Genomic DNA, 16,080 nt, shown 5'->3' on the forward strand with positions numbered 1-16,080 from the left:
CAAACTTCATTTCTCAACCTGCTCCTGTCGACTACCGCCCGTTTGCCCGCGAGTCATTTTAATACTTCTTACACAAAAGCCTTTGCGGAGGAGAGCGCTATCCACCATCAGCGGTTTGTAAACTCGCGTAGGGAACACGAGGTTGGGTGTATTTTATCAGTACGGTGAATGTGTATGCGTGTGCATGTAAATGCGAAAGTATCCGAGTGTCGGCTGTCTGTAATGAGAATAAGTCTTGAGAATAAGTCGTGTAATTTTTTCCTCTTGGTCGTGCGCATGTGCTGGGATCTCTATATGACAATGCTTATATTCGTATGTCCCAAAGGCAATATAGTTATCACTATTTAAGTTTTAAGTTTTTATTAAGTTTCAACTTTCACCGAAAAAGTGTATTGAGCATTTTGTAGTACTAGTTCTGCCATAACGTGTCCGCAAAGTACACGCGTGAAATATTGTTGCATATAGAACAAAGCGACCTTATTTGTTGACCTTCGTTTCGGCAAAGATCGAACAGCTTTGTCTTGCTGCTAAGAGTAAGTGGCTTTTCCGGGCACATTGTGTCCAGTAGACAGAAATACTTTGTTTATCAGGTCAAACGGCAAGGCAATGCGTGCCTGCACTCAACCGACTCAAGCGAAAGTAATTCACTTGTTGTCGTTCTGGAACACATCTAAAAATATATTTGATATGAACTAGTAGGATTTTTCCCTTCCTGTGCGCATGCGCTGCAACGTTGGTCATTGTCCATACTCGAGTTGTTGAGTGCTGATAAGGGCTGCCGATGGTTGATTCGAGTTGGCGAGATTTGCTCAGACTTGGTGACTGTGTTTTTTTTGCATTACTCACGTGAACTAGATCATGTAAATAAACCAAAGATACACACGCAAAAACGCACAACTTCTGACAAACCTGAAGAAGACTTGTTACAAGATTGTTCCAACAAGCCGATATCAAGTCGTTCTGTTTGCACTGCAAGCTCCAGGCTTGTTGACAAGTAGCAACAAACCGTTGTGAGCCCACTAGACCATCAGCGCCTGATGTTAGGGCTGCGTTTATTTATTTTATCTATTTGCTTTTCAAACATGTTTACTTCGCGTTAGGAATGTTCAGTACCCAGATGCGGTGGCAGAATGGCTGACCGCTGTGAAATGGCTATTTTGAGGCTTAAAGTATACGCAATGTTATTAATTCAAACGATTCGTCCCAGAATTTGATGCAATGTCGGGTTGTTTTCGTAGTGGTGAAATTTCTGAGGCATTCACAAACAATGAAGATTTTTAATGTTAGGTCCCAAACCGGATAAACCAAATCTGTATATTTAATAAAGAAGCGTTTGCTGTCAACCATTGCTTCTTAAAAGCAAGCATGCAGAGTTGTCGTATCATCAGATTTGGCATACTGTAGACGTACGACGTGGCCCCAACAGTTACAATCAATTTAAGTCTAGCAGATTCCTTGTGGGTATATCAGTCACATCGGTGCAGTGTGTAAATTTAGAATAGAATAACGCAACAAAATTGATGAATGGTTACTTTTTCTCATGATCACGATCATTTGCTGCATGATAAATAGGTATATATAGGTGTATATAATAGGTGTATATATAGGTATATATAGGCATGTATATAGGTGTCCAGTTATGGCGAGTTTTTCCACGTTATTTCGAGTAAAAAGACCCAACTTCTGGTTGCGAGAGAACCGAACTTTTGGCCAGAGAACCGCACGTTATCAGAGGCATCTCAAACTTAATTTCTCAACCCGCGCCTGCCGACTACCGCCCGTTTGCCCCCTAGTCATTTTAATACTTCTTACACAAAAGCCTTTGCGGAGGAGAGTGCTATCGACCATCAGCGGTTTGTAGGGAACATGAGGTTGGGTGTATTTTATCTGTACGGTGCATGTGTATGCGTGTGCATGTATATGCGAAGGTATCCGAGTGCCGGCTATCTGATGAGAAGAAGTCTTGAAAATGAGTCGTGTGACTTGTAATATTTTCCTCTTGGTCGTGCGCATATGCGCTGGGATCTCTATATGACAATGCTTATATAATATGACAATGTGTCCCAAAGGCAATATAGTTATCACTATTTATTTCCTCAAGTGGCCGTTAAGTTTCAACTTTCACCGAAAAAGTGTATTGAGCATTTTGTAGTACTAGTTCTGCCATAACGTGTCCGCAAAGTGCACGCGTGAAATATTGTTGCATATAGAACAAAGCGACCGTATTTGTTGACCTTCGTTTCGGTAAAGAACAACTTTGTCTTGCTGCTAAGAGTAAGTGGCTTTTCCGGGCACATTGTTTCCAGTAGACAGAAATACTTTGTTTATCAGGTCAAACGACAAGGCAATACGTGCCTGCACTCAACCGACTCAAGCGAAAGTAATTCACTTGTTGTCGTTCTGGAACACATCTAAAAATATATTTGATATGAACTAGTAGGATTTTTCCCTTCCTGTGCGCATGCGCTGCAACGTTGGTCATTGTCCATACTCGTGTTGTTGAGTGCTGATAAGGGCCGCCGATGGTTGATTCGAGTTGGCGAGATTTGCTCAGATCACGTGAACTAGATCATGTAAATAAACCAAAGATACACACGCAAAAACGCACAACTTCTGACAAACCTGCAGCAGACTTGCTACAAGATTTTCGCAATAAGCCGATATTAAGTTTGCACCTGTTTGCACTGCCTGCTCCAGGCTTGTTGACAAGTTGTTACAAAACTGCAGCAGACTTGCGATGAGATTGTTCCAACAAGCCCATATCAAGCTTTGTTTGCACTGTTAGTTCCAGCTCTGTTGACAAGCAGCAGCAAGCCGTTGCAAACCCACTCGACCATATCAGCGCTTGATGTTAGGGCTGCGTTTATTTATTTTATCTATTTGCTTTGCAAACTTGGGCTTTGCGTTAGGAGTGTTCATTACCAAGACACACAGAATCTGATTGCACTATGTATATATGTCAGGTTTGTTTCATAATGGTGAAATTTCTGAGACATTCATAGACAATGAAGATTTTTAATGTTAGGTCCCAAACCGGATAGACCAAATCTGTATATTTAATAAAGAAGCGTTTACTGCCAACCATTGCTTCTTAAAACCAAGCAGAGTTTGTCGTGATTTGGCATACTGTAGACGTACGACGTGGCCCCAACAGTTTCAATGAATTTACGTTTAGCAGATTCCTTGTGGGTATATCAGTCACATCGGTGCAGTGTGTAAATTTAGAATAGAATAAGGCAACAAGATTGATGAATCGTTACTTTTTCTCATGATCACGATCATTTGCTGCATGATAAATAGGTATATATAGGTGTATATAGGTGTATATAGGTGTATATATAGGTATATATAGGTATATATAGGTATATATAGGTATATATAGGTATATATAGGTATATATTGGTATATATAGGCATGTATATAGGTATGTATGGGTATATATGGGTATGTCTAGGTATGTATATCTGGCCTCATTTTACACATTACGATCTTCGGTGCCAATCTGAAGTTTTCTTTGCCGTGATTACCCTTAACATTGTCGTTAACGATCCACTGCCAGACATCACAATCGAATTACGTATTGATACAGTGCTTATAAATTGGTTTTCCTAAACATTTAGGAAGCAGTCGGGTCTCTTCACACCAAAGTTACTTGCACCGCCTTCCGTTATTTTATTGCAGCCAAAAATTTCAAGCCGTCTTAAATCCGGCATTTTTTTCGCCATTACGTCCAAATGACAATCTCGAAAACTAGGACAGCCGTATAATCGAAGCTCCGTCAATTTCCCGCACTTTTCCGTCAGCTCTTGGATGCCGGTTCTGGAAACTCGTCCACAGGCTCCTAAATGGAGTTCACGCAGTTGAGCCAAGTTCCGACACAAGGGTACCAAATTCGTATCGTCCATTTTTACTGAGAACAAATGAAGTTTTTCAAGACGATTGCATTTTTGAGCGATTGAGCTCAAGCACATTCCTTTGATATTTTGCGGACGAAAGCACTTTTCCCCAATGCGTAACGCTCGGAGGTTGCCGGCGTTTGACGTGATGACGTCGATCCCCGAGTCGGTCACACACGTGTCGATCAGTCCTAAAGACGTCATGTAGTGTAAATGATCGCGTATAGCATAACAGCATTCGTTGTTGACTAAAGTTTGCCTTTCCAAATGAAGATCCCCTAGGTACGGGCAACGTTTTGCGATTGACCGTATCCCTTCATCTGTAATCATAGGGCATTCTCTAATGTGCAAATATCTCAATTCCGGACAGTTTTTGGCGATGTATTCTAGACTCTTGTCGGTAATATGACAACACCATGTTAGGTCGAGCTTGCGTAACATCGGAAAACGTTCGGCGAACCGACGGAATGTGACGTCGTCCAGTAGCAACCGATCCTCGTCGATGGAATCTTGTAAGGCCAGCTCGGTGACACGGTAAAGGTTCTTGGTGATTGTATCGAGCATGCGCTTGCAGTGCCCTTGATCTGGCAACCTTATTGTTTCAAGATCATTGTTACGTTCAACCAGGAACTTGAATCTGAAATGAAAAATATCTCGCATAGGAGTCCGGAATTTGCGGGAAAACTAATAATATAGAGTTGAGGAAAAACATTTGTATTTCGAAGTTTTTTCTGCAACCTGGGGCCGCTTAAAAACATCATCAACTTTAACTATGATTAGCGCTAATCCCTGTGGTTAAATCATTAATCCTAATATAATCAGGGGCCGGTTGTGTAAAACTATTTAACTACACGTTGCATAGTCAAATCCAAGTTAACTCAGAAATACACGACTCCGATTGCCCACTTTTACCCTAATCACAGTTAAAAGTTAACAAGTCTTTCATGCCCTAGGTAGTTACTTTCGTAGGATTGTTAAACTGAGCAATAGCATGATTGAAGTATCAGAAATTTATCAACCGGCTGCTAGAGATTTTGAAAAAGACTGGGGATTCGTTTGACCTTAAATTTGAGACTAATTTGCACATAGAAATACAACTTCCAGCCATATTTCTAACTGGGTCATGTCAAGTGGGAAGTTCAAACACTTTTGCTGTAAACTGCATGTGGACCGTTTACTTAGGAGAATTTGTTTAGCAAATGCATCCCCAAATCGCTTCTCCAATGAGATGTTGTACACGTAACACTGCAGAATCCAGTTAACACCACTATGTCTATTTAATTAAATAACCTTAGATACAAACCCAATTGTGGTCACTCTTGTCTGATAGAAATCCACGTTCCGCAACCGATGACAGAATTTTGATAAATATATTATGCCCGGATTTCCAACTTTGGGGCAATGGTTGAGGGACAAAGTTCGTAAGTTAGGACAAAAATCCCCGATGGTGCAAACGCCGTGGTCAGTTAGCCAATGACAGTCGTCTAAATGCAATTCCAATATATGTCTTCCCCAGGCATGGGTCCAGTCTCTCACAGTATCGTCGTGGATTAAGTTGGACAAACTGAGGTCGGTTTTCACGTCGATCTTTTCCCACAGTTTCCAATCGTTCAGGATCCGTCGCCACCTCTTGCAAACCATGCAACACCGTAGTTTTTCGCATATTTTTAAAAAGGAGAAAATTTCCAGTAATATGGAGTCGTGAAGACCGTTCATTTTGGTTTCGAAATGCGCGTTCAATTCTGAGATGGAAAAATCTTTTTGTTGTCTTCTAGCTTTTTTTGGCCGACGTGAAGTCGACGGTTTGCATTGTTTCGTCATAATTGGCATGCCAGGCTGCCAGCTTGCGCAATACATGATCAATACACCACTGCAATACACAGAGTTGCCTGCATGGCGCGCGGTCCCCAATGCACACGCATCTTATGAAAACTGCGTGCAGCTGTGAAAATCTCGACGAAGGCGTCGTGTTGTCAGCTTGACGTCAGCAAGTTGCATATAAATATGGCTTTTACAGTAGCGAGGGATGCGAAAAATTTGAAGCCAAGACGGCGAAATGTGAAGCCTTTCTTGTAGAATGTCGTCAGTAAAATGGCGGTAATTATGATTTTACCTTTGAAATTATATTATTTTTTTATATGAATTAAAAAGAAAAGTTTACCAGTTTACCTTGTCACATTTGATCTATTTTTTCACAGGTTATTTGCACGAATTTGACCATTTGACACCGTTGATCCGATATTGTTGATCCGAAATCTATAATCCCGTTGAAAATTGATCCGGATTTCGATCGATTAAGTAAACGATGCAGAAAAATCAACATGGCTGCCGTGAGGACTCGTCAATATCTCTGTAAACTTCAATTCTAAGGACACTACGTTTACTCTTTCTCGTGGTTTAATTATGACATTAGATAGTGATCATTCTTCTACATTCCCGAGTTACCTATATGCTGTCCTTACTTGTGCATTAGTCTTTTTAATTTGGTCATTGGGTCGACTTCAAGCTAGGATATTATTCGACAAAGTACGAAGCCAAACATATTCTCAGACTAATTCAAGCAAAATAACGACAGATGTAGAATTCAGGCGACAAGAAAAGGTGGACGTCTGTACTTCTATCTCGTGTATCAGATGCTCAAAGAGTGTATACTCTGTTGAAAAACTGTTGACGAAATGGAAGGAAATCGAGCAAGCCTTTGAGCCGGATGAAAACACACGGAATAAAGTTAAAAATGGAATTCTGGACACTTCAAAAGTGTCTAAGAAGTATAGGAGCAGTCAACAAGAGCCAACGTTGTTTTATTTGGAAGGATTGCCAAGTCGGAGTTGGTACAATAAACAGGATTATTCAACTGAAGTCTCTATTTTAGAAAAAAAGTGCACTTTGGGTATTTTTGAAGAGGAATTTATGAAAGTCTATGAAAATTTAGACAAAGGTTGGGTGTCAAACAAAGTTCCCTCAGGAGAATGGCATTTATTTTATTTTATAAACCAAGGCGTCAAAGATTACAGAAATTGTTTGCAATGTCCAAAGGTTGTTGAAACAATTGAAGGGCTTGAATCAGCCATGTTGGATTGTGCATTTGGGAATGTAATGTATTCTGTACTGTTACCAGGCACAAGCATTGGTCGCCATTGTGGACCAACAAATGCCCGTATCCGATGCCATGTGCCACTAATAGCACCAAAAGGATATTTTATCTCTGTTGCAGGGGAACAGCGAACATGGAAGAAAGGAGATATTTTAATTTTTGATGATTCTTTTTACCATGAGGTTTATTGTCATGCTGGTCTGAACGAACCAAGAGTTGTGCTTATGATTGATTTGTGGCATCCATCTTTGTTATTGAAAGAACGAGAAATGATTAGGAAGCTGTTCTCTCCACAACTCACTTAAGTTTGGATTAATGTTAGGATTACAACTCTGATTAGGTTATGGCAGATTAGGGTTGTCTAATCTAATTCAAAATCCTCTACAATCCTAAATCTAATTCAGTCTAGTGGGAACATGGTGGAGAAAACATTTAGTTTACTGTGTAGCTTGTTGGACACATTGTTATTTTCTTTCACTATTTAAAAATCCACCCTGATTGCTCATCGCTGTTCTCTTTGATTTCAAGCATGCATATAATGTTGTATAATTTTCACCTAATCACTTATCACTGATAGTGTAAATTTTTTTGGGGGGGGGGTTGAATTACATCCTGATTCATTTGTCTTAAGGAATCTATCACTCCAGAAATGTGTAGGAAATGGTAAAAAATGCGTAAACATAACATGGACATAGATAGCTTTATTATTATTATTATTATTATTATACATAAAACATACTCCCAATAGGACTTTTCAGTATGTACTAACAAGGCTAAAAATAGGTATATTTCTATCTACAATTACGTTATTGACTATGCTATGTTTATAAAATATGTTTACAATTAAGAGAAATCCTAGTTGTATAGTTATACTAAGATTTTAATACTTTAACTAAGATAGGTTTCCGTTAACGTTATTTGTTAACATATTTTTCTTTAAGTGCTTCTTAAATGTTTTAAAAGGTAGTTTTTTAAAATCTTTATCTAGAATGTTCCAGATTTTTATTGCTCTATAGCGAAAACTTCTTTGACCTGATGTTGTTTTGCATGGGGGGATGTCAAGGTCGTCTTTATTCCGGGTGTTCTTGTTGTGAACTGCATTTCGTTTTGAAAACTGGTCGCATAAGTACGGCGGTGCAAGTTCGTTCATGCATTTATAAGCCATTAGTGTATCTCTGTACTGTAAATGTTCCTTGACTGGGAGCCAACCGATCGCCTGTAGTACTGGTGTTATGTGGTCGTATTTCCTTGTATTTGTTATAATCCTACAAGCAAAATTTTGTACTTTTTCGAGTTTTTTTATGTTTGTTGCCGATGTATTCGACCACACCGTAGAGCAGTAATACAATCTGCTCATCACTAGGGCATTGACAATCGTGTGGAGGGTTTCGCTATCGAAGCTGTCCTTTACTCTATTTATTTGGTACAGTTTTGCCATTGAAGATGATATGACGTGTCGTATATGATGATCATAACTTAAATAACTGTCCATGAATAGCCCTAGGTCTTTGGCGTAAGAGGAAGGTGTGATCTCTTTTCCTAGGAACGAGATAACCAGTCCTTCAGTAAGGTTTCCGATTAACTGTCGAGTGCCTATTAGCATTAATTTTGTCTTTTCAGGGTTAATTAACAGCTTATTTGTGAAACACCATGTTGCAATCCTCTTAAGATCCTCTTCTATGTTACTTTTTGCATCGATTATATTCGTGATTGGAAAGGACATGAATATTTTCGAATCATCCACAAATGATTCTAACTTAGCTGTTTTTGGTGCTGTTGGAAGGTCGTTTATATAGATGCAAAATAACAGAGGTGACAATATTGCCCTTGTGGGACGCCATGAGTGATTGAAGAGTTTCTGATACTGAAGAGCCAATGCGTACGTATTGCTTTCTGTCTGAAAGGTAGCTTCTAAACCAATTTAGAGCCTTACGAGATACTCCAATATTGCTTAGTTTTTGAAGCAATATTGTGTGGTCGATGCTATCGAAGGCTTTGGACAGATCTAACAGAATAAGGGCAGATAGCTCTTTGTTATCCATTGCGTTCAGGAAAAAATCGTTTACTAATATATTGAGGGTTTCCGTTGAATGGTACTTTCTGTTTCCACTCTGGTGTGCCGTAAGGTGGCCGGTCCGATTTAAAAAATCGTGAATTGATTTAAGGCCGCTTTCTCACATACCTTCGAGATTACATTGAGCATTGAGAGGGGACGGTTGTTGGAGGCTATTTCGTGATCCCCTTCTTTTAATATTGGTATGATTTCTGCTATTTTCCAGGCTTCTGGAAACGTATTAGTTGTAAATGAACTGTTGATGATATCCGTCAGGGGGCCTAAGATTACTTGGAGGCAGTCTTTAATAGTTCTCATACTGATTTTGTCGGGACCTGGTGATTTATTTGATGGCATAGATGTTAGTATGCATTCAATTTCCGCACAGGTAACAGGTATGAAGTGGAATGACTCTTCGATCGGACATTGTAGGTTCTTGATTTCACAGGCAGACATGGAAGATATATTGATGTTATTATCTAAGGCCAGTTGCGTAGCTGTTTCGGCGGCTGTTATCCCTACTGACTGGAAAAAACTGTTAAAATCGTTGGCAACCTCTTCCTGGTTTTTGCTGTATATTGGGGTTGTTTTGTCTCTAGACGGAATGCGGCTATGAATTACTTTCCAAAGTGACCCAGGTTTGTCTTTATGTGTATTAACTTCAGTGCGGACGTAGTCTTTCTCTGCGACTTTTAAGGTGGATTTGATTGATTTTTGGACTGTTTTAAAGTTCTTCCAGTCCTCCATTTCTCGTGTCTGTTTGTATCGACGATGTAGCTGGTCTCTGTAGATCATTTGTTTTTTGATGTCAGCAGTAACAAATGGACAGGAGCGACGTCGAATCTTGACCTCTTTAATTGGAGCATGGACAGCCAAAGTAGTAGAGAGGACATCATTAAGTTTTCTGAGTTTTGAATTGACATTGGAATCGAAAAAGATAGAAATGAGTTCTTGTGATCTTGTACCAAGATGGGTAATGAACTTTGAACTATCATAGCTTTTATAGCTTCGCGTCAGGATGCTCTGTACTGATGGCTTAGGAAGTTTCATGTTTAACGCGGTGTATACTGGTAGGTGGTCGCTTATGAGTGTGTCCATAACACCACTTTGATGGACAAGGTTGGGTGATGAAGTTATGATTACGTCGATTAGTGATTCACAAGTGTTTGTGATCCTGGTTGGTGAAGTGATCAATTGCTTTAAGTTCATCTCGTACATGAAGTTTTCCAATGCTGTGGTCTCAGCGGTGACCTTCATGGTGTTGCAATTGAGGTCTCCCAAAATAAATATGGGTTTGTCCTGCATGGCGGCTTGCATATAACTTGCTTTTAGGTTGTTTTCTAGGCAGGACGGCGGGCAGTCTGGTGGTCTATATGATACACAGAGCAGGATAGATCTTAACTTTTTAGTCTGAAGTTTGAGCCAAAGCTGCTGGAAGTAATCGGTGGAAACTGATGATATTTCCTTCAGTACGGTGACCTTAATATCACTCCGAATGTACGCAGCTACCCCTCCTCCTCTTTTGTGAAGGCGGTCTTGGCGGTAAATTTTATAGCCCTCCAAGTTGATCTCGGCATTTGGTATGGTTGTGTTTAACCAAGTCTCTGATAATGTTATTGCCTCAATCCTTGTCTTTGAAACAAATTCGGCGAATTGGATCCAATGGGAGGTATTTCGTAGAGACCTTATATTTAAGTGTACCAGACGGAAATGGGGGGACTTTGAATGTTATAATTTTGCGGAGTGTCCCGTTCTATACTAAGGTCTTTCAGGGTCGAGTGTTCATTCCAAGACCTGCCTTCAGTGGTAGGAATGTCGATCATATTGGGATTTCGTAAAAGCTTGTTTTGCTTGGTATTTCGTTTGTTAATTAATTTAACATTGTGATTCGTAATCCTCACAGGTATCGGATAGACTTTATCAGATTTCGTGAGGGATCGACGTGGCATGCATCGTTATCTAGACCCATGTTCCATTCTGGTCTACAGTACGATTGATGGGTTGGTAGGCTTGGCGGAAGTATTGTTTGTAAATGGGTGATTGGGGACGTTGGCTCAGAGTTGACTGCTGTGGGTGGTGTACATGGAAAGGCGGGAATTGATTCTGGCCCAATGACTGGTAGGTAAGTGGTTTGTTTAGGCAATGTGATTGGTACGATGGTAACTTCCTTAGGTGTTTTACCTGATATGGTGGTGGGCTGTTTACACGTGTCCGATATTTGGCCGGTGTATGGTTTGTCAATCTCCGGTGAAAAGGAGGCCTGTTTCTGCGATCAGATTTCCGGCGGTTAGCGCTGTTATTAGTGTTGGCTTTTGGTGGGAAAGTCCGCCGGTTGTCCTGTCTACTCGAGCCAAAGGAGGACTTTTGGGATTTTGGGTTTTTTGTAGAAATGTGGGGCCGATTGGTTTGAGTGTAGTTACTGGATACTTTGGTTTCTTTTGGATATGTGTTCTTATGTATATCTCTGTGTTTCGCTTTATATGAACGTAGCTGTTCGTTCAGATGGTAGTGGGTGTATTCTTGCTTTGTTGTTGTCTATATGACCTGATTTGCATCTTTTGATCTTTAATCGCTCGAGTATTGCCTTTGTTTTTATATGAAAGAGGGGTGGGTTCTTTGTGCATATGGTCGTTATCATTAGCCTGTTTGACATTTGGATTTGTGGGGGCGGTAATTGCCGGATTTTCCTCGGCCTCGTTAGGCTTGCAAGTTGAGGGTATCGTATCTTCGAGTAATATGATGTTAGGAATTTGATCTTTATCCGGATTTAGCTGTCGTTCGCCTGTTCCTTTATTGACCATACGTTTGATTTCAATTAGGTCTCTTTCCATCTGTTTTATTTTTCCTGTTTCCTTTGAGAATTCTTGCATTTGCAATTCAAATTTGTTAATGTTGTGGCCAGGGAATGAACGACCTTCTTGTACGTTTGCTAAAGATTGTAGGGCATCGGTTTTTGATTGTAATATCTCGATATCGAGTCTAATACCGTCGAGATCAGTTGTGATTTGAGTGCATGAACACTGATCAGAAAGTTTTTTGGGTGGCTCGCTACTTGCTCCGCTCTCGTCATTCAAGCGTGGTAGGCCAAGGCCAAGCGTTGCTTCGCCCATTAAGATGTTACAAAACTGCTTTTTGATTCTATTGGCTTCTCTGCCACTGAGTTGGAGCTTCTTCTGTTTTCTCCACCACATTATTGTCGTTTGGCCATTGCTGTAGGATTTTCGCTCGTCTCCCGGTGATTTCCAAGTACCGTTAAGATCAATATTCAAATCTACAAATCGTTTGAGAGATTCGAAATCTCCTGACCAGGAGAGTTTCAAGTGGGAGTTTAGTTCACCACAAATGTCGTTGTTATCGTTGTTTGATTGTGTAGAATCGATGTCTCCATCCGATAGTTGGGAATTACTGTTGGCATTCGAGTTAATCGAAGAGCGCAAAATCTCCTGGCACTCCGCCATGTCATGAAGCGTCAGTACTTGCACTGATTACATGTGAATTCTAAAAATTCCATGTTTAGCAAATCCTAAATACATGAATTTAATCCTTGAAATTAAGTTTGGGTTAGTGTTAGGATCACGACTCTGATTAGGTTATGGCAGATTAAGGTTATCTAATCTAATTTGAAATCCTCTCTAATGAGTCTAATCCTAAATCTTAAAATCTAATTCAGTCTAGTGGAAACATGGTGGAAAACATAGATTACTTCATAGTTGGCGAGTGCCTTATGCACGAGTTATGAAAGATCACAAAACAAACAAGTAAGCGAAGCAAACTAGTTTGCGATCCTTCACAACTAGTATATAATAAAAATTGTACAAAGGAGTCGACATGAAGTAAATGTCCTATGTCCTACCCCAGCGTGAGCGACAGATTTTCCCACGCGTGATTTTCGTAAACTCCTGACGCAGAGGGAAAAACCGAGCCCATTTTTCAACTCGGTCGACGATAGCATCCTTAAACTGTGACGGTAGAGCGAGTAATTATGTTTTGAATCTCATTCTTGGACGTACGATGTTAATCACATGTGAAAAAATGCCATACACGGCTTTTGATTGGACGTACGATATTCTTCACACGTGAACAATTGTCGTATGTCATTTTGGCGGCAATTTGTTTACATTTTCTTTCAAGATGGCGTCGAAATATAGAAGCTCGAGTGAGATTCAAAACATAATCCTCATCTTCAAGATATTTATACATTCAGCACACTCTCAAATCTTTTGGAAAGAATATCTAACTTCTATTGAACAAAATTACAAAGAAACTGAACGGTAATAAATATGTGAGGTAATAAATTTGATGCAGAAAATTTCGATTTTTGTTGCTCGGTGTGTTTTGTATATTAAAAGCGTGTCGTTGTCAAATTGATCTCTATATACACATTTAAAAAACATATTACTTCATATTTGGCTCGTTTGTACGATTTTTATTATGAACTCGTTGTGAAGAATCGCAAATTCACTCGTTCGTTTTGCGATCCTTCACAACTCGTGCATAAAAATCGTACGTACTCGCCAACCATGAAGTAATCTCTATTTATTATCCATGTTACGAATGATACGTCCAATCAAATTGCTTGAAATTAATTTACCCAGTGAAATACGATTTTTATTTCATCATTCTCTTGATAAAGCAGTACTGCATTGACTTCAGTGGATTTGCTGCTCATATAAATTACAAGACAACAGACTATAAAACATCCATCAGAAGTGAATTGGATGCAACAAAATTGGATCGTGTGAACAGACCTTTAAAGATGATGTAAAGTCCGTTCTGCGCATATAATCTGCGCATAACAATGTTTGTTTACGTTTGTTATATAATCCTTACTTGACGTATTCGACGTTTCAATTTTCTTATTTTCTTCCCATTCTCGCTCGACCGGCTGTGATGAATATGCTTATTTTTCATTATATTTTGAAGAAAATATAAAGCGATTTAAAACTTTTCTATAATTGTAATTGTAGGACAAGCGAGAAAGTAGCGTCTGTAGCGACGACAAATAGCGTCGCTATCTCGTGTCCTCATTCGACAAATAAATTCTTGGAGCATTCCTCTCAGCATAATATTTCTTTTTCTAGCAGCCTTATCTTTATCACTCGCAATTCGAGCCTCTTCGCCTTGCGACATAAAATAAAATAATTGTGCCCTCGAACTGTCCGTTTGTAATACAACGCGCTAACATCGCTTAAGTTGCTCCCCCAGTAATGGAATGTGTTGCTGCGCAGAATATATGCGCAGAACGGACTTTACATCATCTTTAAGTAGCGCTTTGCGACGGCAGCAAGGCAATTGCTATAAATGCTACTGATAATATCGCAACATTAAATACAATTCCGTAAAAATACTCTTTGGCAAACCACGTCTCAAAGATGAACGGTCCTAGGAGGATTCCAATACGCCCGACAGAGACACAAATGCTGGTTCCAATGCTGCGAATTACTGTTGGGTAAACACGCGATACACACGTGACCAGGAGAGATATGTCCGACAATAGGAGGCTTCGAGATAGCATTATGGCTATGAGTAATGGAATCCTCTGGTTTACGACAAACAATGCGATGATCTGTGACACAAGTGTCAACAACGTAACAATTAAAAGTACTGTTTTTGAAGTAAAAACGTTACAACACAAAGCGGCTGCGATAATGATAACAATTTCCGGTAAGTTCATCCAGGCCATAATGGCATACATATGATGGATAACTGTCGCCTTGTTTTGCATGTCCGTTATCGTAGATGAAAAATTTTGACTGCCCGCCACTTCAGACGCGGTGTATACCAAATCATAGTGCGATAGGTAGATGGTAAACGTCGCGATACAAGCGCATATTGTTATTTTCCAATAACCTGATCGAAATAGCTGTGTGAAATCCGCCTTCTGTGTCTCGGAAACGTGTTTACGAAGTATTGTGTCGCTGAAATCCATTTCAGGCGCCAAATCTTGTAGAATGTTTAAAGCTTTCTGCTCGTCCCCGGCTATAAGGTAAAAATGTGGCGATTCTGGAAGAAATACTACACTGATACACAAAATTACCATCGGAAAACACACGGTAGCCAAAGCCCAATTATAACCGATCACCGAAAGCTCCATTGAAACGATAGCCGAAAGTAGAAATCCTAATGTCCAAAACACGGCTGTTAATACAGAAAACATAGAACGGTATCTTGTAGGAAATAATTCCACTATGATGATATAACTTTGAAACGTAATAGTCGTTCCGAAGCCGACAACGAAAAGGCTTATCCAAAGCCAGTAATAGTTCGTGGAAAACGCGCTCGCCAAAGCGGATACAAGTATAAACGCCACACATGCAATAAAAGTACGCTTTCTACCGTATTTGTCCGACACCCAACCCCAAAACGGTGTCCCCAAGATCTTTCCGGTTGATGTAGAGAGTGTCAATACCCCAGCCATAATTTCAGAGATATTCCAGTCTGGTTTCAAACTTGGAAGTATAGCGGATAATATGGATGTTGCGAACGCACATGACATATATAGAAGACAGAGAAATACGAAAACTTTCCAGTGAAGAAGCCTCAGTCCTATATCATCCAGAATTTCGTCGATTAGACGAGATTTAAAAAGGTCACTGTTCAAACCTGTGGCTTCTTCGTCGGCATCCGAAATGAGTTGGTATTTGGCTTGGCCCTTTGTACTTTGTTTTGCTTGTAGCTCTTCATGCTCAGATGAACTTTTCGTTGTGGGAAGCGGCATAGTTGGTAAAACCTGTTTTAGTTTGGTCCATAACCATTCCATTTTCAATCGTTTGTTCAGTAGCGTAATTGAAACTTCAAACTGTATGGTAAAATAATGGTATAGTTGGCGTAACTTCGCGATTTCGTGTGCCGAAGACAATTGTAATCATAATATGAATGAAAAAACACGCTTGACCTGCGGATTAGCCCAAGCTGCAAGGGTCACGATCAGTGGTCACACTCGATACTATTGATGACAGCCTTGAATGGAGAGCCAATCTGAATCTGGCTGTGATAGCGCATTTTGGTGGAATAATTGTCATTTATCAGCTGCCGTT

General features: G+C 39.9%; 2 protein-coding genes across 2 annotated transcripts; one reads left to right on the forward strand and one right to left on the reverse strand.

Annotated features, from left to right (window-relative positions):
• Window positions 1–5,849: 5,849 nt before the first annotated feature.
• Window positions 5,850–8,810, forward strand: LOC114520710 (aspartate beta-hydroxylase domain-containing protein 2-like). The gene has a single exon (XM_028541032.1). The coding sequence runs from the start codon at window positions 6,300–6,302 to the stop codon at window positions 7,293–7,295; it is 996 nt and encodes a 331-aa protein (XP_028396833.1). The 5' UTR covers window positions 5,850–6,299; the 3' UTR covers window positions 7,296–8,810.
• A 5,134-nt stretch (window positions 8,811–13,944) lies between these two features.
• LOC114520553 (synaptic vesicle 2-related protein-like) lies at window positions 13,945–15,993 on the reverse strand. The gene has a single exon (XM_028540846.1). The coding sequence runs from the start codon at window positions 15,801–15,803 to the stop codon at window positions 14,304–14,306; it is 1,500 nt and encodes a 499-aa protein (XP_028396647.1). The 5' UTR covers window positions 15,804–15,993; the 3' UTR covers window positions 13,945–14,303.
• Between the last annotated feature and the right edge of the window lie 87 nt (window positions 15,994–16,080).

Source organism: Dendronephthya gigantea, unplaced genomic scaffold (assembly GCF_004324835.1).
Source record: "Dendronephthya gigantea isolate DGI-Jeju-01 unplaced genomic scaffold, DenGig_1.0 000016F, whole genome shotgun sequence".
In the NCBI taxonomy this organism is placed as follows: domain Eukaryota; kingdom Metazoa; phylum Cnidaria; class Anthozoa; order Malacalcyonacea; family Nephtheidae; genus Dendronephthya; species Dendronephthya gigantea.